At 53.0% G+C, this 12,807-nt stretch overlaps 2 protein-coding genes across 2 annotated transcripts; both read right to left on the bottom strand.

Annotated features, from left to right (window-relative positions):
- Nucleotides 1-4,015: 4,015 nt before the first annotated feature.
- On the bottom strand, nt 4,016-6,243 carry HOXD9 (homeobox D9). Its single transcript, XM_007451089.1, has 2 exons — nt 5,334-6,243; nt 4,016-4,986 (listed from the first exon to the last, which is right to left on the bottom strand). Exons 1-2 carry the CDS (start codon nt 6,127-6,129, stop codon nt 4,745-4,747), a joined length of 1,038 nt encoding a protein of 345 aa, XP_007451151.1. The 5' UTR covers nt 6,130-6,243; the 3' UTR covers nt 4,016-4,744.
- A 3,000-nt stretch (nt 6,244-9,243) lies between these two features.
- HOXD10 (homeobox D10) lies at nt 9,244-12,553 on the bottom strand. The gene is made up of 2 exons (XM_007451090.1): nt 11,599-12,553; nt 9,244-10,235 (listed from the first exon to the last, which is right to left on the bottom strand). Exons 1-2 carry the CDS (start codon nt 12,551-12,553, stop codon nt 9,958-9,960), a joined length of 1,233 nt encoding a protein of 410 aa, XP_007451152.1. The 3' UTR covers nt 9,244-9,957.
- Nucleotides 12,554-12,807: the final 254 nt, after the last annotated feature.

Genomic DNA, 12,807 nt, shown 5'->3' with positions numbered 1-12,807 from the left:
GCCCCTGCGCGGAGCGGACCAGGGCAGGCGGTGGCCCCGGGCGGAGCACGGGGGACCGACGCCCGCGAGTCCCCCCAAGGAGCCTCAGGGCCGGCTTTCGGATCGCGCCGGTTCCAAGCAGCTACAGGCGGCGCGCGTATTCTGACGATTCTAGTTCATCCAACAAGCCGGTGAAGTTACCGCCGAGAGCGGGTGCCGGGCTCAGCTTTAAAAGTTACCGATTTTTCCAAAAGAAAAAAAAGAGAGAAAGCTCGCTCTAGCTTATGAGCGATGAGGAAGAGGAACGTCCCGTGTCATGTGGGGAAATCGAGTGTGAATCGGCAAAATATTCCTGATTTTAGAAACTCGCTTTGAAGCCGCTTGGCGTTACACCACCGTTAGCCTTCTCTTCCCCACATCTCCCACTCCCCCCTCCAGTTTTCATGTCCAATAAATGTAATAGGTCTCTACATTTGAGTGCGTTTTCCTTTGCCTATTCTGCCTTTTTCGTGGGTTCTTTGGGTGACCCTTCTCCTTGGGATGATCCATTGTTGTTGAGGGCGCCAGGCCCACCGGCCTTGGGAACCGACCTCAGAAACACTCCCGAGCCCACCGAGGAGGCTCCAGCTAAAGCTAAAACACACCTCCCCGGCTTTTCACGCCAAATGCGAACGTCTAGAACCCCCAGACGGCTCCCAAAGGTGCAGCAGGCGAGTGATTTCAACTACCCCTCTCTCCTTGTGGGTTGGCCCAGCTTGTGAGTGAGCTCCTGAGGTCAGTCCGAGTGGGCTGAATATCATATTTTGCAAATGGAGAAAATAAGGTCGAGATGGAAAGGCATAACAAGATAACGTTTAAGACTCAATTGTTTCTACAGGGAATAGCTGAAAATGATTAAGGTAAACGGATTTCTAATGAATCAAATGATAAAGGCATGCTTTGCTTAACTTTTAAATTAGCAGGGAGTGCAAGGAGGCTTTTGTTGTCGGCATGGTGACGGGTAAGGGTTTCTTGTTGTTTTCTGCCAGTTATCGCCAGGTAAAATTTCCTTTAAATCCGAAAGCGAACGAACTGATTCTGACAGTTAACGATTTGTACTCCAACCTTGCAAATACCCAATTAAAAGAGTATTATTTTCAATAAAGCCTTGGAATGCAATTGTGCCTTTTTATTTCACTGGCGTGTGTGCGTGTGCGTGTTTAAACCCTCGATAGTGGGTTTTGGAATGGAATGGGGGGAAAAGAAGAACGAGCCTAGATCTCAATAATACAAGGCACCTTCTAGAACTTTATGATTCCTGGGGCGGGAGGGCGTGGAGCGAGAAAGAAACCCTACAGAATTCATTTCTATGCATTCTGGCCTAATTAAGAAAACATTATAACACAACATTTCCTCCTGGGACAAAACACTTAGTTTTTTGGTTGTTTTTTTTTTCCTTCAAGCATTCTGTTTATAATCTGAATGGGAACAGAGTGCGATTAACTTCGTAAATAAAGATGTATGCTTTTACACATTTCTGTTCTGATACAATGCATTGACTTACCATAACGTTTTATAGTTTCAGCTGTGCCGTAGTCCAAATTTTCTGAAATCCTAAGCCAAAATTTTATAAGTAACAAACCCTTCCGGAGAATTTAACAGTGCACATTGCTTCTTTTTGCTTAAATTTATCCTAATTTGGAATTTAAAATAAGATTGTATCTTTAATCAAAACCTTCTTCCGCCGCAACTCCAGCTTTACTATCACAAAGTGGAGCAACGGCGCTCTCTAGTGGCCAAATGCCATCTCTAGCCGACGGAGCTTAACTTCTCTTTATTCGACACAAACCATTTCCAATCTTGTTCTTTAGTTTGACTGGGGCTTGGATCACTGACGCTAATAATGCTTCATCCCTTTGTCGACGAGTCAAGTGCAGCAAACAGGGGCTCCTGAATGCCAAAGATATTTGGGCTCCCAGGAGCTTCCAGTAGTGTCTTTTTCAAAAGCTTCCAGCCCTTCTTTTGCCAGACACAGTAAGTCCCCATTCTGTAATCGCCCACAATTATAGGATGGGCTAGATTTTTAAAAATCACAACTTTCTGAATATCAACTGCAACAGGCCTGTTTTTTTCCCCAATGGATCCAGGGACTTCAACAACTAAGAAATTATAGAAGTTACATTTGTTAATTTTTTTCTTTTAAAGCCGTTACACTTAGCATTAAATCGTGAATATTTGCTACTTTAACTTTGTAATTTTAATGCTTCAGGCCCATTTCACTGGACAATGGAGGGGGGATAGAAGTCAAATTAAAAGCTTTTTGCTGTATCTCTGAATGGCTGTCTGAAAAGGCCCTGTTGGGCGGTGTTCACTGGAACTTCTATGCACAATAAATGAGACATTAAATTTATATCAAAAGTCACATAGTGAAGTGAATTGACTAAGCATTCCACTTGTTTTTTTTTTTTTAAAGCCAAGACTTTAATCAGTTTAGGTGTGTCCTGAGAGGTTAATCTTTTTTCTCATTTTCAAAAATTCTTTCCTCTAATTCAGCTGTAACGATTAATTTTTCTATAAGCAAATATATATAATTTCCAACAACCTTTCTGCTACGAGGTTTGCAGTGGAGGGTCAGATATTTTTGTGAAAGGTCATTTAAGTAACTGCATCTTTTCCCGCCGACCATGCGGCTGGGGGACACTCGGCCTAAGTAAATGACCCAAGATCACTAACTCTCCCACCCCCAAATAACAGGCCTATTTTTCTCTTTTTTAAAGTACAAGCTAGAAGGCGGCTATAGTCAAATATTATTGAGAGCCACCCACCGGCTACTTCTAATACCCAACCCATTTTAAAAATCAGAAATATATCGTCTCCTCCTTCCTACCGCCCTCCATTTTTATTCCCTAGGTGCTCACACCTCATCCGGGGGTCCCAAGCCCCTGCCTTCTTAGTCCAACAGAGTCCTGTTTACATTTTATTGTCCAGATTTTAAGACCCAGTTTTGTCTGCATTTCTCCTTTCCTCCCACAAACACAAACATCAAAATGAGATGGTTTCAAAGAGAAGCGCCGGGCTTGTCGTAAACTCATTACCTCCAGACGTCTCGCCGGCTCGATGGCTTTATGACACCTTGTCTCTTCCTGTTTTCAAAGAGCCCAAGGTATCGGGTTGGCCGCAGGGGCGGGGGTACGCAGCACCTTCTGCCGGATCTGGGCCTTGCGGTTCCCTCCCAGCCCCCCTCTGCTTTTCCTTCAAGTCCCCTCTTTCGGCCGGATCCCCCCAAACTCTGCCATCGCCCCCGCCTTCCGCCCAGCCCAGGCCGCCCGGCGCCTGCCTCTCCGGCCTGCAAAGGCTGGGCTGGGCCCGATCCTTCACTTACAATGACCTTCATTTTAGCCTCTGAACGCGGCCCTCAGAGGGCCGAGCTGGGGGCTAACAACCCAGAAACTGGGTAGGGGGAGGGGCAGCGGGGTGGGGATAGCTGCGGAGGAGAGCCTTGACCATTTTGATCTGCTAAGGTCACTTTGGGGCTCCCGTGGGGAGGAGCGGAAGCTCACGGTCTACCCGGTTCAGCCCTCCCGGAGCCAGCCAGCCAGCCCCGCGGACGTGGAAGAGTTGCCCCAGAGTGCAGAACTGGCCTCTCCCTGGTTTGGAGACGGGGTGTCGATGGCTGCGACTCCATGAGCAGAGGCAGAGGTGGGGCACGGTATGTTAAAGCCCCAGCGAGAGGGTGCCTGGCTTCTAGAGCCCGTGGGGCCGCTGGCACCGCTGCAAGGCTGACACTGGGCCCAGGGCACAGAGGTCGCAGAGGCACTGGAAGCAGGCTAGGCGGCCGGGGGAGGACGGCCAAGTGCCACCAGGGGCCGGGCTCAAGGCTGGGTCTGCCCACCCAAAGGGAGACTCAGAGGCACATCAGAGAGACCTCTCAGGTGGAAGGGCCCCGGATTTTTAGCAGCGTCTCCTTCCCAGGGATGGGGGGAAAGTCCCATGAGGGTGACATTTTGCAGAGAGCCGGAGAAAGCAAGCACACAATGTTCAGGGCCAGCGTCTGGGCTCCATTTGATCAGGTCAGCATTTATTGGTAGGAAGCGGTAACATTTACAACTGGTCCTCAGGCAGGAGCCAGGAGGGCCTACACCCGCGGCTGCCCACTGGAGCCAAGCCCTCCCGGGGAGAGAGCGGCTCCTCCAGTGCCCTGAGAAGAAACCCCCGACCCACCGGAGGCCCTGGGCTCCTCTCTCGGCCTCATTCCAGGTCTCAGTGGAGGGCCCGCGGGCTCCCTGAGGAAAGTGGGCTTCCGTAACCAGTGGGCAACACGGCCGGGACTCAGCCTAGGCCGGCTTCCTCATTGTCGTCGCTCTGCCTTCGCTGTCGGAAGTGGGGTGCGCTTGGCCCCTGCTTGAGCAGCGCTGGGGGCTAAACTACAGCACTTTTCAGGAACATAGGGGACATTTACACAGGAGATGGCTCCTCAAGCCGGCGTGCACTCACAAAATATAGCATTTCCTAAGGAACCAAAGGGACAGGAAACAGGGGAGCGGGATAGGGCAACACCCCAAAGCCACTTGGTTTCTCCAACACATAAGCGAGCAAATACAGTCCCCAAAATACCTCACAGAAACCAACCACACAGTCACTTCTACCTAAAAAAAAAAAAAAAAAAAGGCCGGGGTGGGGGGAAATGTCCGAATCGCTGGAGAACTTCTGGAAATCCAGCACCCACCCACACACAAAAACCCTCTGCCACTGCAAAGCCGAGCGGTCCCACCGGCGCCGCGCCGGGTCAGTCTCCTTTGGGGCATTTCTCCTTGCTCATCTTTTTCATCTTCATCCTACGGTTCTGGAACCAGATTTTGACCTGTCTCTCTGTGAGGTTCAGAATCCTTGCCACCTCATAGCGCCGGTCCCGGGTGAGGTACATGTTGAAGAGGAATTCCTTCTCCAGCTCAAGCGTCTGGTATTTGGTGTAGGGACAGCGCTTTTTCCGGGTGGAGCGAGCGTGGATCCAGTTTGCTGCGGGGTTGTCTATGAAGAGGGGTGTTTGGAGAAGGGGAGTGAGGGGCGGAGGGGAGGCAGGGAGAGACGACAGGGTGGGGGAGAGAGGTCGTTAAATTAATTTCACCGAGGATGGCTGCTTTTCACAACTTGGGGGGAATTATCATAAAAAGCCTTAATGCCCGCGCTCTGTTTACCGTACAAACCGCGCGCCCAGGGTAGGTGGTTATGGGAAGCTTTTTTATGGATGCGTGTTGCTCGCCTAGGCTAGGGTAGGCGTCTAGACGTTTTTATAGGTTAGTAAAACTATCAGTTTTGCACATTCGAGCCTTACAGGTTTCAGCAATAAATCAGGGGGCAATTTCTTTTGCACTTACTTGGGTCAAGTTGCTGCTGCGGCGGCTGCGGATGCTGCTTCTCCTCCTCCTTCAGCGGGCAGCCCGGGCTCGGGTGGTCGCTGCGAGCCGAGGGCTCCGATGAGCCGCCTGCCCCGGACCCAGACCCGATCCCCGCCCCGGGCCCGGTTCCCCCAGCCACTGCTGCCGCCTTGTCCCGTAGGAACGAGTTGCACGAGAACTCGGGGCCGCCGCTCCCCTGGGACTCCCGGGCCGCGGAGCACTCAGTCCGTTTGGAGGAGGAAGACGAGGAAGTGGAGGAGGAGGTGGAGGTGGAGGTGGTGGTGGCGGCGGTGGCGGCGGCCGGTGCCGCTCCATTTTCAGGCTTAATCCCGTAGTGGCGCCCGTTGGGTGGACCGCTGGGGCCAGGGCTGGGACCGGGGCCCGGGCCACCGTCGCCTCCGCCACCGCCCGCACCGCCCGGGAAGCCGGACAGCGGCTCCATCCAGGAGCGCATGTAGCGGCCGGGCTCGGAGGCGGCGGCGGCCAGGGGCGGCGGGGGCACGTATGGGTGGTAGAGGCCGCTCATCGCCGCCGCCGCTGGGGCCTGGGCGGGCACCGCGGACCACGAGGCGGAGAACACGGCCGATTTGGGGGCGAAACTACACGAGGCAAACTCGGCGGCGGCGGCGGCAGCGGCCGGGCTGTCGGCCACACCTGCGGGCCTGCCCTGCGCGCCAGGCCCTGGAGGTCCGAAGCGCGCGGCGAACACTTCGTCGCCCTCATGGCCTATGAGCGAGTCCACGTAGTAGTTGCTGAGGGTGCCACTGGACGACATTTTGAGGCGCCGTGCGCTCCCACCCAAGGTTACACTGCCCGCCGCCGCGCCGCTCCCCGCCGGCGCCCGAGCCGCCGACTAGTTCGCAGGCTGCAGCCTCCACCATTGGTCGCGCGGCCCACGTGATCATATTTACCAATACCGGGAGTAAATCAGTCCGCTAAACTGGGGGCTGCTGTGATTAAAAAAAAAAAAAAATCATCAACATAAGCGCGGCAATTAGAGCCCGCGGGTCCCGACCCGTGCGCCGGGCTCAGCCCAGCCTGACTCGGCCAGCCCGGCGGCGGCTGGGACCACACGCCCGATCGCGGCCGGAGGAGGCGCTGGGGACTATTTGTTCCCCACTTCTGGCCGCACTCGGTCTTGCAGTCCCGAGCTGGTGCTGCCTCCCCAGTGCCTGGGCTCCGAGCTACCGGCCGTGCGTCCTGGGCGCACCCAGCACTTGGCAGAGCCCAGAGTAGCCCGGGGAGGGGGTGGGGAGCGCAGAGCCGGTGCGGCCCGAGACAGGACGGTCTTCGGAGGCGGCCCCCCGGCGCCCGAGGGGAGTTCTTCTCCCCGTGCCTCTCTCCTGACCCAAACCCCCCCCCTCCCTACGCATACCCACACACACGCTCTCTCACAGCTTGTCGTGTTGTTTAAAACAGGTGGAAGACCTCTGTAATGATATTATGCCTTTCAATAAAAATTTTATGAGGTGTATTTGATTATAGATTAATGTGTCCCTAATAAAACGGACGGATGGAGCAGCTCGGAGGGCCCCCTCCCCCTACCACACTCACACGCGCTCGCAGCCACACACACCCCCGACGTGAGGCTGAGCACACGCCGAGGCCCGAGGGGGTGAGCTGGGGCGGCCTGGCCCGTGGGCTGGGCGTGGCGGCGGCCACCGCCCGGGCTCTGTCTGCCCTCGGAAGTGTCCGCAAGCTGGCAGTGGGCACCGCGCGGGCAGTGGCGGCCAGGGTGCCTTGTCTTCTTCGGGACTTCTGGAAAGGTCCTGGAAGAGAACACGCCATAGGGCAAAACCCAGATTGTAGAGCAGGCCCGCTCCCACCCGCTGCCCCCTGCCCCCTGCCCCCGACTCGCCTCAAAGAGGCCAGCATCTCCCTGGGCCAGGCCGATTCCCGTGGTTCCCATTTAAAGGCCTCTGAGTGGATTCCGGATATGTCTTTTAAATGGCTTGGTCCTTGGGCTACTCTCTTAGGAATTCTGTTCTTTCTTTTTCTTTTTTCTTTTTCTTTTTTTTAAAGCCTCCAAAAGTAAGGCTGGGCAGCCTTGAATCTGAGGGAAATGCCCATTGTCACTCCCAAATCCATGGTACAGAGCCTCGGAAGCCCGGCTGGGAGCCGAGACAAAAGCAGCCGGGCCGCCGGCGGTGGAGGATATATTCCTCGCTCTACAAGTTGCCCAGCGCACCCTTGGAGGGCTCCCAGCCCACCTCGAGCCCCGGAAAGGAAGGGGGGAAATGGCTATTTATGGCCTAATCGATTGCCTTTGCCAGTGGCTTTCTGATTTTATTCCAGAGGAGCTGCCTTTGCCTGCAGCACGGGTTTTCCTCCAAGACATGGCCCCCTGTCAACAACGAATGGTGCTCCCCACATCGCGGGGGGTAAACTGAGAAGCTAAAATTGCCCTCCTCTTCTGCCTAACCAATGGAGGTCTGGGCAAATCTATTCCAGTGTTCCCAACCTGGCACTGATACGCAGCCATCCCTCTTCCACCCTAGGAAATGGCTCCCCTAAAGGGTTCTGTCTTGGAACTGGGAAAGACTTTTCGTTTTCGGGAGGAAGTTTAAAACTCTGAATAAATATTGAGTCTCCCAAATACTCCTTGGATGAGGGTTTTAAGGCTCAGACCCCCTAAAAAAGGGGACAAATGAAAAGGACGTGTTTTGTGAAGCTGCTTGAATCTATCGGAGACCCTCTGAAACCACAGTACAACATGGGGTAACGAATTCTCTGTCAGATCATCCCCCCAAAGGCCTCTCCTCTCTTCTCCCTGGCCAGACTAAAGTTTACTATTGGCCTCGTCTCTTGGGCTGAGGATCCTGCAATCTATCTATCTATCTATCTATACACACACACACACACACACACACACACACACACACACACGTGAAAGCTGGCTGGAGTTTTCTGAGCCATGGTGGTAGCTGGAACATTGGATTTCATGGGAAGTCATATTTATCTGTAAATTCTCTTTCGGTCACCCTTCGTATATTTTCTTGCCTCCCATGTACAATGGCTCCAACCAGCATTTTGTAATTAAATAGGGGGAGGATTAACTGGGGAAAACCTTTTCTTCCTTTAAAAAATTTTTTCATGTAGGCCACCAAAAGGTAATGACTGAGCATAAAATCCTTCCACAAGGAAACCAGGGCAACGTGGGATGGGAAAACTCACCCATCCTCGACTTCACTTTGGCCTGGCTGTCTTGCGCTTGGGATGGGGGTGGGGTGGGGATGGGGATGGGGATGGGGGGGAGGGAGATGGGGGCTGAATTGGATCCGATGCAATGCTAAGTTCTGGGGATGGGGATGGGGATGGGGGTGAGGGAGATGGGGGCTGAATTGGATCCGATGCAATGCTAAGTTGCTGCTTGTCCTTGCTCCTATAATGGAGGCCTGGCGGCTTCCAGGTGGGCAAGACAGATTTCAACCCAGCCCCTGATGATGGCACACGAGCCAGAAATCTCCAAGACTCCACTGAAAGCATTAAAAATAACACAACCAAAACCAAAGAGAGGAAGACACACAAGTGGGGAGCTGCGAGGAAAATGCGGTTTGGGCACAGGCTTAACTTACCAGGCTGAGACTAGAGGGGAAGCTCACACCCACTGACAAATCAATTATGTTACTATCATGGGGGGAGGGGGAGAGGGGACCCTCCTTCTTCCCAGCTAGGAAAACAGTACACACAGTCTGGATTATCACTCCCCTGACCACTGCCCAATTTCAGCACCAAAGACCCCCTTCAGCTTTTCTCTCCCATTTCCCCTCCCCTGCTCTCTACCACCCAGTCAACTGCCGCAAACAAGCAGTTTAACAGGAAGACAATCTCACCAAAGTCTTTCATTTCCACCGTAACATATTTCCATTTCAGAAAGCAGAGGGAGTACACTCGTTTCCAGAGTTTATTGCATTATACATGCGACCAGAACATGCACAGAAAGGACAGGTTGCTGTTGTACTTCTACCAAACCATAGATGCACCACAAGGGAAAGGCTACAAGGCAAATTCTCAATATTCCATCTCACCAAGGACAATTGCTAAACTCATTTGCAAAAAGATACATTGTAATGTGCTTTTTTAGTCCCTCCCCCCAAAGCTTGTGGGTTTTCTTAATCTTTTTAAAATATATATGTAAAAGTACTTTTAAGTACTGGATGTACTCAAAACGCCATGAGCTCATGAACTAACCACACACACAGACCTTTGTGTTAGGAAAAACATGAAAAAGTCACATTGCTGGATGGACGAGTGGATTGATGGATGCTCTACAGTTCCAATAAGTTAAGATCCAAACGAAAATTCTCAGTAATAGTTACCCTGCATTACGATGAAAAAAATAATAAATTACATGTGCTAGTTTATATATATATATATATATATATATATATATATATATATATACTCATAGAGATTACAGATCACTTGCAGCACGAACAGAATGACCCCAAAGTCACATTCTAGCAGGAAACAAAAAAAAACAAAATCAAAATCAAAAAACAAAGAGCAATGAAGGTTTTGTGTCCGCCTTCCCAGTCCTCCAACACTCGGCCCTGGAAGTCGGTGCCCCCTCTCCGATCCTGGCCTCTGACGGGCCTCGGACCTAAGAGAAGGTGAGGTTGGCGGTCAGTTCTCGGATCCGGTTCTCTCGGCTCATCTTCTTGAGTTTCATTCGGCGGTTTTGAAACCAAATCTTGACCTGCCTGTCGGTGAGGTTAACGCTCTTACTGATCTCTAGGCGGCGCTCGCGGGTGAGGTACATATTGAACAAGAACTCTTTTTCTAATTCCAGCGTTTGGTGCTTAGTGTAAGGGCACCTCTTCTTTCTGCCACTCTTTGCAGTGAGCCAATTGCTGGTTGGAGTATCAGACTTGATTTCCTCTAACAAAATTAAAGGGAGAAGAAGAAAAAAAATCAAGAATTTTTTTTTCTCTCAGTCTGTTCAAATGTACCCTTGGCCATGACCCCTCTGGCAGCCAGGCCCTTTGGGAAATGCTGGTATTACACATTACTCACACGAAGTAGGCCCTGGAAGGGATTTGTAAATGATGCCAGATTAGTTAAAATACCCCAAATGACACGATAGGTGGGTACTCTTGCTCTCTATGTCAGCGTTCTCTCCCTCCCTCTCTCTCTCTCTCTCTCTCTTTCTCCTTTCTGACCTGCACAAAATATTAGTACAACAGTAAACTTTCAGGATCTCACCAGCAACATTCTAAGTGATCATCTTACAACAGGACTAGAGTGGAAGAAGCAAGACACAGCCTGACAAGCCTACAAACCCCACTGCTTCCTCAGATCCCCATGTCTGCCACCTCTTTCCCACTTCTCCTAGGCAGGCAGGGAGCCCCGCACAGCCAGGTTTATAGGTACCAATTCTCTTTCAAAAGATAACCGAGTACACCTTCTCCGCCCTGCTTGGGCATCGTTGCGTGCCCAAGAATTTCCTGAATTCTTATGCCTTCTTGCCCCCACACAAAAACATTCTCCCAGAAATGTAGCTCCTTGCTGTGGCCCAACTCTGAGCACTGGGGGAGAGGATCAGGGGCAGAAAAGCCAGAGCCCCTGGCTCTTTGCCCTGCCCAGTCCTCAGGCTGGCCCTGCTGGGTGGGCCACACACATTCCATTCTCTCCCCCTTCTGCCTTTGCCCCCTTTGCAAATGGATTGCAAAGCTTGCGGCACTTTCCCCAGACAAAGCCAAGGTTACCTAGCTCCGCAGAGTCAAGGAGCCCTGCTCTTTCTCCGGCCCAAGCACCAACCGGCCCAGCTACCTCATTCCCCTTGCGGGCCCCCAAGCTCGCAGGATGCGGGGTGCATACACTTGAACACGAACGCGGTGCCTTGGACCAGCTTAAAATCATCATTGGGTGAAAGGCAGGTCTGGGACTACAAATCTGAGCAGGAGAAAGGCGGTTCTTAGGCCGTGTTTAGCAGCCGCAGGTCTCATTTGCGCTCTTTTGTTGCATTTCAGGTCTAGCTCAGGAAAAATAAAGCCAGCAAGCCCTTCCTCTGCCGGGGCGCCATCAGCGCGGGGCCAGGAGTAGCCAGGAGGGCGAGGGCAGCGCGGGAAAAGCGGAAACCATCTCGGGACTAAGATTGCCCCTCTGAGAGTGGGGAGGAGTGGCACTTGCCAGTCGGGGCCCCAGGCTGCCGGGTTCGGCACTGGGCACCCAGGCGTTCCCTCTCTCTGCTGGGTTCCCGGGCTGCGCGCCCCGCTGGGGTGGCAACTCTGCTCATACCGACCTTTGCTTTCCTTCTCCTGTACTTCGGGACTGGACACAGAGACCTCAGTCAGGCAGCTCCTCTCTTCTGGAAGGCCGCCCTTGGCCTCGGGGCTCTCCACCTGGGAGACTTTGGCGGGCTCCTGGCCACTTGCGGGCTCGTTCATCTTCTTTTCCATCTGCAGCTGGGCGGCCGAGAGCTGCGTCTTGGCCGCGCCGCGAGGGTTGAGCTGGAGCATGACTGTGGAGCTGCCTTCGGGGCTGTTATTGTACTCTTGGGTTTTCCCGGTGGCGTAGGTCTGACTCAGTCTAAAATATCCAGGGACAGGAACCTCAGGGTTCTCAACGGGACAGGACTCAGGGACCAGCCTCTGGTACGAAGGGACCTCAGCAGAAATGAGTTTGTTGCGCTTATCAGAATACATGCAGCAATTGGATTCTTCCTTAATGTTGGTGGTGAAGGAGCAAGTAGGGATTTGCTGTGTAACAGGTTGCTCTATTCGACAAGATCTGTTCGGGTCTGTCCAACTGTCTACTTGAGGTATATACGGATGCACATTCATACCCATATTTTGGTGGTTCACTTCTCTTTTGGCCAGAGACGGGAGTAGTCCACAGGTTTGCATTCCATAGGTCCCCATGTCTGCGCTAGGTGGTGGCATGTACATGCCGGCGCTGCTCGAATAAAAACTGTCACTCCTGCAGGCACTGATCAAGGAATCTACTAAAAAAGTATTAGCAGCAGGAGAGCTGTTGGGAAAGGACATTTTGGGGAGGAATTTGAAGAAGAGAGATTGTGTCCTTTGTAGGCTGACATCTCTAGGAAAACATTCCCCGTGTAATTGTGGATGCCTCTGCCGACCACATGACAACCAAGCCAATGAGATTGGAAAATGGCCTTGAGCCGCAGCCTCCTCGCAGGTCACGTGCTCCAGAGCCCGGCCAGCCGGCCGCGTAAGCACGGACAACAGCGACATCTACTACGCGCCCGCGATAGTGCGCGCTGGAGATAACCGGCCCAGCACTCTCCGCCGTCCGCCAGCCTCCCAGGGCTCGCTCGGCCGGCCCGCCCCACTCGCGTCCCCCACTCCAGCCGCTGGGCCCCGCAGGCGGAAGGAAAGGCTCGGCCTGAGGGGTCTCCGGGAGGACACACGCAGGGAGGGAAGCCGGGGCGCCGTGGCGCCAGCACACAGAAGCATTCTCCGCACACGCCCAGGCAGAAGGCGCCCAA

Source organism: Lipotes vexillifer, unplaced genomic scaffold (genome assembly GCF_000442215.2).
Source record: "Lipotes vexillifer unplaced genomic scaffold, Lipotes_vexillifer_v1.1 scaffold645, whole genome shotgun sequence".
Classification (NCBI taxonomy): domain Eukaryota; kingdom Metazoa; phylum Chordata; class Mammalia; order Artiodactyla; family Lipotidae; genus Lipotes; species Lipotes vexillifer.
Note: the sequence above shows the minus strand (reverse complement) of the source record. Positions and strands in the feature narration are given on the sequence as shown.

Coding starts and splice junctions, on each gene's coding strand:
- HOXD9 (XM_007451089.1), bottom strand. CDS start 6,129: ATGTCGTCCAGTGGCACCCTCAGCAACTACTACGTGGACTCGCTCATA. Junction 4,987..5,333: donor GCAGCAGCAACTTGACCCAA/GTAAGTGCAAAA, acceptor CCCTCTTCATAG/ACAACCCCGCAGCAAACTGG.
- HOXD10 (XM_007451090.1), bottom strand. CDS start 12,553: ATGTCGCTGTTGTCCGTGCTTACGCGGCCGGCTGGCCGGGCTCTGGAG. Junction 10,236..11,598: donor ACAGGAGAAGGAAAGCAAAG/GTCGGTATGAGC, acceptor TAATTTTGTTAG/AGGAAATCAAGTCTGATACT.